General features: G+C 47.2%; 1 protein-coding gene across 1 annotated transcript; it reads left to right on the forward strand.

Moving 5' to 3' along the window:
• Positions 1 to 2,463: 2,463 nt before the first annotated feature.
• Positions 2,464 to 10,645, forward strand: KCNA1 (potassium voltage-gated channel subfamily A member 1). Its single transcript, XM_027715344.2, has one exon. It carries the CDS (start codon positions 2,555 to 2,557, stop codon positions 4,028 to 4,030), a length of 1,476 nt encoding a protein of 491 aa, XP_027571145.1. The 5' UTR covers positions 2,464 to 2,554; the 3' UTR covers positions 4,031 to 10,645.
• Positions 10,646 to 10,868: the final 223 nt, after the last annotated feature.

A 10,868-nucleotide genomic window follows, 5' to 3' on the forward strand; every position in this document is an offset into this window, starting at 1 on the left:
CCCTTCACTCCTGAGGCGGGCCGGGCTACGGGACCGGGGTCCGGGACCAGGAGAGCTCTGGGCACTGCGGGCGCTGTCGCCACCCTCCGCGGCTGCAGCACCGCTCCGTGCGGGATGTACAGCCCCGCAGCTCCGCTCCGTACGGGATGCTGAGCCCCACAGCACCTCTCCATGCGGGATGCTCAGCCCCGCAGCCCCGCTCCATGCGGGATGCTGAGCCCCACAGCACCTCTCCATGCGGGATGCTGAGCCCCACAGCACCTCTCCATGCGGGATGCTCAGCCCCACAGCACCTCTCCATGCGGGATGCTCAGCCCCACAGCACCTCTCCATGCGGGATGCTCAGCCCCGCACCGCCGCAGGTGCTGCGGTGGAACCCGCGGGCAGCCCCGGACGGGCTGCGGGAGGTCTGCAGGGCCCCTCTGCGCGCCGGGGAGCGGCTGCTCCGCGCACCTGTGCGGGCCGCTTGTGCATCCCCTCCGCGTTTCCCGGGATCCCGCCGGCTCCCCGCAGCCCATCCCGCAGCGGGCAGGGGCCGGGGCCGGGGCCGCCCGCATTGCGTCGAGGGCGCGGCGCGCAGCGTGCGGGGGTGGCCAGCCCGGGGGCAGCGTGCATCCCTCCCTCCTTCCTTCCCTCCTCCCGCCTGTCCCGGCCCCCCGGCTCCCCCGCCCTCCCGCTCCCCGAGCTGCACCAAACAGCTCTCAGGTTTCTGCTGATACTGCAGCGTCAAGAAATGGCTCGAGTTTGCTCCTCGCTCCGCTTATGCATTCAGCAGCCCTCTCGCTCCTGCCACACGCGCCCAGCTCCTGCCTCCTCCTGCTGCCTCTGCTGCTGGGACGAGCCAAGACCGACTCCGGGGATGCGGCTGCAGGGCTGCGGCGCTCTGACATCTCGCCAGCCGCCGCTGCCCAGCGCCCGGCTCCTTTTCCAGCTGTCCTAAGGGGAGAGAGCGGGAGAGCCGGCGGCTATCTAGGACTCCTTGATTTTATTTACTAACTCAAGCCTTTTGGAAAAGGTACTTTGCACTCTTTTCCACACACTACCCCTCACCCCCCACTGCGGTTCTCAGCAGAAACTAATTAAACCCACTCGCCCTTGGTGCAGCCTAAGACAGTGTATGAATATTTCAGTGTCTCGCAGGCAGCCCTGTAAAGCGATCGCTGTGTTATAAAGAGGGGCGCAAGAGGAGGAGGAGGAGGGTTAAGTTTGCCGCTGCGGTTTTTGTTTTGGTTTGGTTTTTTTGGATGCTGCTGCAAGGCGACTTGACGCATTCCGGCACTGGCTCCTACTCCTGACCAGCGCATCTCACTCGGAGCAGGTAAGGAAAAGCCCCTTTTCGCCCCCCGCCCCGCGCTGTTAAACTCTATTTTGGACGGTTTGGGTCTGGGATGTCGATCTCCCTCCCCTTGTCTCTCTCGGAGTTGAGTTGTGTTTAGCTCCTGCAAAGCAAGACAGGAGATGCTTTGCTCTCCTCGTCCTAATCCCCCTAATTGGTGTGATGAAGTTGTCAGAGCTCAGCTAAGTCTCCACAGCCTGTGAAGAGGGGGAGCGCGGTACTCAGGAGACTCCTTGCAAGAGCTGACCCCGCTGAAGTTGCTTGGGAAGCCCTCCCGAAGAGCTCAGGGCACATTCCTGCCTCGGAGACCCTGGTGCATGTCCGGGGATGTGTAGGAACGCGTAGGGCTCCGCGTGTGCTGCCGTAGTGGGCAGAGCGGGATGTTCTTGCTCGTGTGGAAGCCAATCCATTGCGCCTGAGCGTGTGTGTGTGTGGTGGGGCTCGGGGGCTGGCTTATTCTATTTCTCTCCTCCCTGGCAGCCTCCATCCTGCAAGTGAGCTTTATGCCCTCAAAAAGCGGAGTATTTCCATCCCTCCCTCCCTTCCCGGCAAGAGGAGAGGACCAGGGCAGTGGAGGGGGGAGGAGAAAGGAAGGGGGGAGGGGGCAGGTGATGGAAATTTGCTGAGTTGGCATTGCAAGGACTTGCCTCCCAGCCGGCCCATGATTTCTTTCTTTATATATTTATTTATTTATATATTTATTTATTTTATGTGTATGTATGTGTGTGTGTGTGTGTGTGTAGTGTGTGTGTGTGCGGCAGCTTCGTGACAGCAGCTGCGGTGATGGTCGAGCCGGCGAGAAAAGTGGACGGAACGAGTTAAAGGCTAAAGGAGACGGCTGGGGAGGGGACCCCGGCCTGGGGTGCGCTCCATAGACCTTCAGCCTCCCGGCCTGGGGGACGGGACAGGATCCCTCACCTTACCTGCCCTCTTCCCCTCCAAAGGTACTTCTTCCCTCTTTCTTCACCCTCCCATCATCCCTAATGCCCCTCCCTTCATCCCGCCCCTCCTGTCCCCTTTTGAGTATTTCCATGCTTTAGGCTCCTCACCCATCCCTTCCTCAAGCACCCCGTCCCACCTCATCTTCCCTCCCTGCAGTCTCCGAGCCCCCTCATCCCTGAACTGCCCTGGGTCTCTCTGCTCTCCTCCATCCTCCTCCTCCTCCTCCCTTTCCCTCACTCCTCCCCTGCCCCGTGGCCCCCTTCCCTGTGTGCCACCATGACCGTGATGGCTGGAGAAAACATGGACGAGACTTCGGCGCTCCCTGGCCACCCCCAGGATAGCTACCAGCCCGCTGCCCACGACGACCACGAGTGCTGCGAGCGGGTGGTGATAAACATTGCTGGACTGCGCTTTGAGACGCAGCTCAAGACTTTAGCCCAGTTCCCCAACACGCTGCTGGGCAACCCCAAGAAGCGCATGCGGTACTTTGACCCCTTGCGCAACGAGTACTTCTTCGACCGCAACCGGCCCAGCTTCGACGCCATCCTCTACTACTACCAGTCCGGGGGGCGGCTGCGCCGGCCGGTCAATGTCCCCCTGGACATGTTCTCTGAGGAGATCAAATTCTATGAGCTGGGTGAGGAGGCCATGGAGAAGTTCCGGGAGGACGAAGGGTTCATCAAAGATGAGGAGAGACCCTTGCCGGAGGGGGAGTACCAGCGCCAAGTGTGGCTCCTCTTTGAGTACCCAGAGAGCTCTGGGCCGGCAAGGGTTATTGCAATAGTCTCTGTCATGGTGATCCTCATCTCCATCGTGATCTTCTGCCTAGAGACATTACCTGAGCTTAAGGAGGACAAGGAGTACACAGTGCATCGCACTGACAACACCACCCAGGTCTACAAATCCAACATCTTCACAGATCCCTTCTTTGTTGTGGAGACCCTGTGCATCATCTGGTTCTCCTTTGAGCTGGTGGTGCGCTTCTTTGCTTGCCCCAGCAAGACCGATTTCTTCAAGAACATAATGAACTTCATTGACATTGTGGCCATCATCCCTTACTTCATCACCCTGGGCACCGAGATGGCCGAGCGGGAGGGGACTCAGAAAGGAGAGCAGGCCACCTCCTTGGCCATCCTGAGAGTCATCAGACTGGTAAGAGTCTTTCGAATCTTCAAACTCTCCCGGCACTCTAAGGGCCTCCAGATTTTGGGACAGACCCTCAAAGCAAGTATGAGAGAGCTAGGTTTACTAATCTTCTTCCTCTTCATTGGGGTGATTTTGTTCTCTAGTGCTGTATATTTTGCTGAGGCTGAAGAACCTGAGTCTCATTTCACAAGTATCCCTGATGCTTTCTGGTGGGCGGTGGTATCCATGACCACTGTGGGCTATGGTGACATGTACCCTGTGACAATTGGAGGCAAAATCGTAGGCTCCTTGTGTGCCATCGCTGGTGTGCTGACAATTGCCCTGCCTGTACCTGTCATCGTGTCCAACTTCAACTACTTCTACCACCGAGAAACAGAAGGGGAAGAACAGGCTCAGTTACTTCACGTTAGCTCCCCTAATTTAGCATCTGACAGTGATCTCAGTCGCCGCAGCTCCTCCACAATCAGCAAATCTGAGTACATGGAAATCGAAGAGGATATGAATAATAGCATAGACAATTTTAGAGAGGCTAATCTCAGAACTGGCAACTGCACTGTAGCCAACCAAAACTGCGTTAATAAAAGCAAGCTGCTGACTGATGTGTAAACAAAAAAAAACACCACCAAAAACCAAAATCCCCACTCACAGCTTGAAGACTTTAGTGACACAGTCACAGTTTGTAGATGCTTTACTGATAGTCTTTGAATGCTTTATTTACCTCGTAAATGCATTGTTGCATTGCGAATTTTTGCTCTGCGATAAAGAAACTTCCAGGATCCATGAAAGATAAAATTTTTGTTTATTTTCAAAAAAGCGTTTTCCACCTGGCTATTGATAACCATTTGAACTAGTTTAGTTTTAAGCCGTATGACGTTAGACCTAAACTTTTCCTCTCCCGTCACCCTTTTTTTTTTTTTTTTTTGGATAAAGTTAACTTAAAACTAAGCAAGACAGTTTTCAGAGCTATACAGCATATGCATGGATTCCAGTAAAAATATTCTGCAAAACACTGCGCAGTTGCAAGAAAGTGCATCAGATAATAATAGTAAAAAAAGATTAGCCAAAACCCTTTGGCAAACATTTGCCGTGGCTTTTATGAAGGAGCGCAAATTTTTCCTTCCACCCCCTCTGTGAAGGATTCCACACTTCCAACCTACAGATCCACACAGCACCTTATTAAAAACGTACTTTAGCTTGGTCTCTTTTGCTGTCCGTAGGAGAACTATTCTAAAAGGAAAATAACGAGCGAAACGGAAGACAAAACATCTGCAATGCTGCTAAGTTCTCTTACATGCAGATGGTAAAAACACACTTTTCTTTTCCCCCCCCAACCCTGTTTGGAACTGGATACAAAACTTTAAGCCCCTCTGTTGCAAGATAGCACAATGGAGTTTAATATAAGCATGTTTGAATTTGATACTATTTATTTTATAATCGCATGCTTGAAACGTTACCTCAGACAATAGCGGATAAGCTTTCGTTTGAACTGAATCTTCTAAAAATAGGTCCTTTATCTCTCTTTTTTCTTTTCTTTTTTTTTTCTTTTTTCTTTTTGATTTGCATTCACCAGAAGTGCACTCCTTAATTTATTAAATCGTTGACTAGTAATTTAAAGTACTGTATTTAAGTGCGTATGTTAGTCAAATGGGAACAATAACTTTTGGAGATCAAAGCATGTTCGAATATTCAGCATTATGGCCTATTTGATTAAAATGTAACTTGAACTAATTAATGCATGAATTCAATGATAATGATAATAATAATAATAACAACAGTAATGATAAGAATAAAAATAAAAAAAAATGTGCTTGATAGACTGAGGGCCTGAATGAACTGATTAGAGAAACCTGATTGTTTTCCTGCATTGCTCAGGGAAATGTGTTGGCTTTTGTCCAGGCGTTGTCAGAAAGGGACATATCCCATCCCTTAAAGGGAAAGCTATATGGAAAATTAAGAAGTCCAGTTATATATAGCAACACCTAAAACCTAGTATCCTTTATAGCTGAAAGGTGCAGATGCATGCTTTTTGGTGCATTCTCAGAATGTAAATGAAACTTATCTATTATATGCATCCAAATTGCAGCAGCTGGTTTCTTTTGCAGTCATCAGTTGAGACTTTTTTGTATTCCCCTAAAACTCGCTGAAGAGACTCAACAGGTTGATTTAGATAGTTGCACAGTGCCTTTATCTTACATCCCCTAAATTGCTGAAAGTGCCTCCAGGAACTGAGCTGATCAGAGATGTTGAAGGAAAGGGCAAGGCGTAGGCACACTGTCAGAGGTGTTCTGTACTGTCCCCTGGCACAGCACAGGAGGGGGTAGAGAGAGAAGGACCAAGTGTGAGTGAGAGGGACGCAGAAGAGGTGGGCAGAGACCACCAGTGCCCGTGGGATACCTTCCTTCCCCAGCCAATCTCATGCTGCAGGGCTCAGCATCTGCTTTTGCCAAGTAACTCACGGTTGTGTTTGTGCAAGGCTTCAGGTTTCCCTTGGTTGTTTATAGCTATCATTGTATCTGCCCTTCCTTTCCCTGAGATGGCTTTTTGGCAGCCTGTCCCTTCATGGCAGGACGCAGGAGGAATTAGGGACCAGCATGAGCTACGGCGTCACCCAGTCAGGCAACCAGACTGGAGGACTGTGCTTTTCTTTCCCGTACATTTCCCAGGTGGGTGGGTGGGAAAGGCTTTCCAGTGCCCTCCCATCCCTGTCTCCTCTCCTCCTCTATCCCCTTTTGGCAGACTGTCAGATCTTAAATCCCATCACCGATCATTTGAGCCATATTCTTCTTTCTCGTCCCTATTCTTACTCCCACCATCATCTGGTGAAGGAAGCAATGCTAGGAGAAGGTATCTTCTGCAATATGCCAGCCTTGACTGCTAGGCCCTGGAAGATAATAACCTTTGATCTGAACTAATTTAGGCACTAATCTTTATTTTTTAAATGGACAAAGCTGAGGATCTTCGTTCTGCACTTAGCATGTGGCCAACTGCTGTTGAACACTTCTCCTTCCACATTGTACAGATCCTTTCTTCCCCTGTCTTTCTGATATATGTACATATGTGTATAAATATATATATATATGTATGTCTGCTCCTGTGTGTGTCACATACATATGCAGACACATGTATATATAAAATCAAGGCACTTAGAGTTAAAAAACAACCCTAACTCTGCAGTTACGCACAAGCTTGACCTGCCAGGTTTCCAGAAAGACTTGGCTTTATTTCTCACTGTGTGACTTCTGTCAATCTTAGAGATGAGAAAGCAATTAAGAACTGAGGGAGCTCTAACTCCTGCAAGAAATGCAGAGCATCAGATACAACAGGGCATTACATCCTCTAGGCAGATGTTGTAAAGCTTCTTTCCTGTCCCCTGCTCACACCCCCGCCCATTGTACACCTCTCTCCCCATTAAATTTTAGTGGTCCTGATCTTCCCAAACTCTTGAATTCTAGGGTATGACTTCTGATGTCAAAATGGACTTGAATGCTGCACTCAGCTTATAAAACCACCAACTAAACTAAACAGCAATAATCATTTCAGTGCTACGGGACCGACGATCAGAAAGATGCATTTGGGACGTGAGGCCTCACTTTGGTAACTTCTAACCCCAGCTGGGTATTGCACACCTTAGTTTAATGTGCAGAGTGATAATCATTCTGCATATGTGCAGAGAAAAGTGCTGCATGCAGCAATTCTTCTTTGTCAGGAGACCAGGACGGGTCTTCAGGGCCCAGGGTGGTTTGGGGAGCCCGAATGTTGCTTTGTCCATTTATAGCTCACTGCAAAGGATCTCAATACATACGGAGTACAGGAATTAACCTCATGTAGCATAGGCATGCATTTTCAACAAGTTTGACACACAAAAAAATACCACCAACAACAAAAAAGGCTCTTACTCCCTATACACAGGAGTGCTGAAATGTCTTTGTGGGCCTGAAGGTGCACTTAAAAAACTGCCTGTTCTTACCACTAAGTATTTTTCTTTCTTTCTTTCTTTCTTTCTTTCTTTTTTCCCCCTTTTTCCTCTCTTTTTTTCTTCCTCTTTTGGCCCTTATATTTCTTTTTTGCCACACATGGACTCTATGGGGTTGTTTATGTAGTTGGAAGAGGACTGGAAATGAGCTGAGGGCCAGTTTATTAGTGCTTCTCTGAAAGAGTCAAGAGAATTCACTTGGTAGGGAGAATTCTTTTAGTGGGGACCTCCCAGAAGCGATGCCCATGTTAAGCTGGACAGAGAAACCAGTAGATATGGCAGTCTTAGCTGGGCTGTAGTTTGGTGAGGGAAAGCAGCTATTCCATAAGGAATCACTACACAAGCCTCCTTCCCCAGCCACTGCCCCCTGCCTCTCTGTGCTTCTTTGCTGCCTCCAAAGAGCTTTTCCTTCATCCACTTGGTGAAGGGGATGAGGGAAGTTACCTGGCAGGAGCAAGGCTCCAGTGCACTGCAGTGCAGAGGCAGGAATCCAGTAGGCTGGAATCACTGCCAGAATTCCCCTCCTGGTCCTACCGTACTTAGCTCCAGAGCACTAAGGAACAGGCAGAGGAGAGTGAAAAGGAAAGACTCTGTACCCCGTTCCTTCACAGAACCGAGGGGTTGCTGCCAGACTGCCAAGAGCTCAAACCCTCTGTGTGGCAGCTCCAGCACAGACAATGAACTGGATTTATTTGCCCTTATGAGGAAGTTAGCGTGCAGTAAGCCAGGGTGTGAGTTCCCAGCATCCCAGCAAAACCATGCAGATTCCCTGCATGGAGTCTCCTAAGCCTTATCTCCACTGGGGACTTCAGGAAAGCTAATCCGAATCAATGAAAGGTGTGCATTCAAAGTAGATTTGTTAAACCGCTTTAAAGCCCAGCATGGACATTCTGTTGCAGTATTAAAGCAACCTTAATCTGATTTGGAGTCATTCTTTTTGGAGGAAAGTAACCTGAATTGAATTAAGGCTGCTTTAATTCCGAACACAATGGGGCTTAATGCAGTTTACCTCATCTGCCTCACAAGTTCATTCAGACAGATAAGCCTTTAGTAATCATTAGATGTACTGGAATTGACCCTGCTTGGCAGGGGGTGGCTGGGCAGAGTGTGCCCACTGTGCAACAAAACTCTTTAGTACATGAGTGCTGGAAATTCACATCCTGGCTTACTGAGGGGATAACATGTTGATCCTGGCAAGGGTTCTGGTGACTTCCTTCCTTTGTTCCTGGTTTACTCATTTGTAGGTGTGAGGAGGGTCAATGCTGACAATGATCGCGGCCCAAGGAAATTAATTTCCACTTACAAAATCTCTTCACTGCACTCGTGCTAAACCTGATTTACTGTTGATCCTGTGGACAAGCACTTGAAAGACAGTGCGAAGCACTAGAGACAGGGCAAAATTCAGCAAATGTCCTCTCGTTTGCAGCAGTGATTTTTGCCCTTCTTAGCAAATCACTCGTTAGAGGCTGCATTGGTCCAAATCAACAATTGATTGAGCAGTGGCAACTTTTATTGACAGGTTTTGTTGGGTTTTTTTTGTTTGTTTGTTTGTTTTAAATTAAAGGATAATTGTTTTAAATAGGCAGAAGTACAGAAAGTTAGTTTCTGTTAGGAGAGAGCTGAAGCCCAAGAGTAACCTCTTTATTTCTAAGCATGAGGAACTGAGGGTGTTTCACTTTCCCATAGTTTACACTGGAACGGTGCAGTTTCTTGTATGCTCAAATATTAAACAAGACACAGTGAACAGTAGGACAGGAACATCTGAAATTAATTAGAAAAAGGTGGAAAACTGTATTTTAGAGCAAAACCTTCTGCATACATGTGCAATCTATGGAGAGAATATATTCCTTCCCAAATATTAGCTGGATAACTCTTACTGGAGGGGTGCCATTCTGGATTAATCTTTTCCCCTAACATGAAGAAGAGGGAGGTACTGCAGCTTTTCCAGGAATGGTCTGATCCTGTAGGCTTCCAGCAGCCTGATGCCAATGATATTCACAGTAATTTCAGACCCACATGGATGTGGAACCAGCTCCAAGGTGTGATTTACCCTCCGTGGCCACAGAGCTGGACAGAACTGGAAAGCTGTGCTTGCAATTGCACAACATGGCAAGTTTGTTCCAGACTTGCCCATTGCAAGTCTGAAACAGGCTTCTTTCCTGAGATGCTTTGACCAGGGACCTACACTTCAATTTTTATTGGACTTTAGCAGGCTTTCTTTTTTTTTTTCCTGTTTTCTGTTGTTCTGGCTTTACTTAATCAGGTGTAGGGAATTTATTTTTCCTGAAATGCTTATCAAATATTCTTAAAGGTGTCAGTATTTGTATCTGCAAAAAATGAAACTTCAGGGTGTTCTACTGTTTCACTCAGTACAGGTGAACTTGCCACCGGTGAGGTCAACTATTTATGCTGTCAAGGCATAGCATGCTTTGATATTTTCAAAGGAAATAAAATGAAACTGAGGTCTTAACTGAAATTTGTCTCAAAGTTTCTGTTAATATTTGTATAATTCTGTATATTTCACCTGTTCACAGGCTCTAGCAAATGTCACTATAAGTTACAAAAAAAAATATCATCTTCCATTTCTAGTTTCTATAATAAAATGAAGACGCTGCATTCAGTTCCTTTAGGTGCATCAGTCTTTGATCCATGTTATTGTTTCAGTGACATTTCTATAAATGTAATTGGGATCAAATGTATATTTTACTTTTGTACAAAAGTAAAAATGATATTTTTATGACTAAATTCAGCAAACCCTTACCTATAACCCGCTAAGATGAAATCTTTTTTTTTTTTTCTCCTTTCCTTTACATGTAAAACATTGTTTATGCAGTATGTCGGTTTGAAATGAATAAATAACAGCTGTCAATAGAACTGTAAATGGCCTCTCAGACATACCTCTGACTTTAAAGATCAAATATTGCCGATGTGATATATATAAACTGAATAGTCTCCATATGAAAGTGCACCATCAGGGCAACAAACCATTTAAGCTGACACAGCTGTACTTATTTCCACCATTTACAAATCGCTTATACTTTGGTCAAGTATGTACTTCATTGTCACATTACAGCTCATTTTACTTCCAGTAGTGAAATTGTTTGACTTACCATTTTTGGAACATCTGATGTTATGAGTTCTCGAACTATTTGAAATGCATAGTTTTCATCTATGCAGTTTTACCTGCTTCTGTACTCGTTCATCTGTTCATACTTGGCATCAATTAAAGATAATTTTTAAGGATCTTACCCAGGTTTATTCTGTCTGGTTATTTTCTGGAGTCTGGTTTCTCTGCTGTCACTATTGGCCAGTTCCATCTGAAATGAATGGTTGGTTTATTAATGGTTTTCTTATTGAATGGTATAAGAAGTGGCAAAGTAGTGAGTGGGAAGTGGGGCTGTGGGCTTTGAGAGTCTTGTAAATGTGAACTCAAGCTTTACAGTGCAATTAATCCAAAGGTTTGGCTTCCAT

This window comes from Pipra filicauda, unplaced genomic scaffold (genome assembly GCF_003945595.2).
Source record: "Pipra filicauda isolate LSUMZ 115617 unplaced genomic scaffold, ASM394559v2 scaffold188_size1440453_pilon, whole genome shotgun sequence".
NCBI classification, from domain to species: domain Eukaryota; kingdom Metazoa; phylum Chordata; class Aves; order Passeriformes; family Pipridae; genus Pipra; species Pipra filicauda.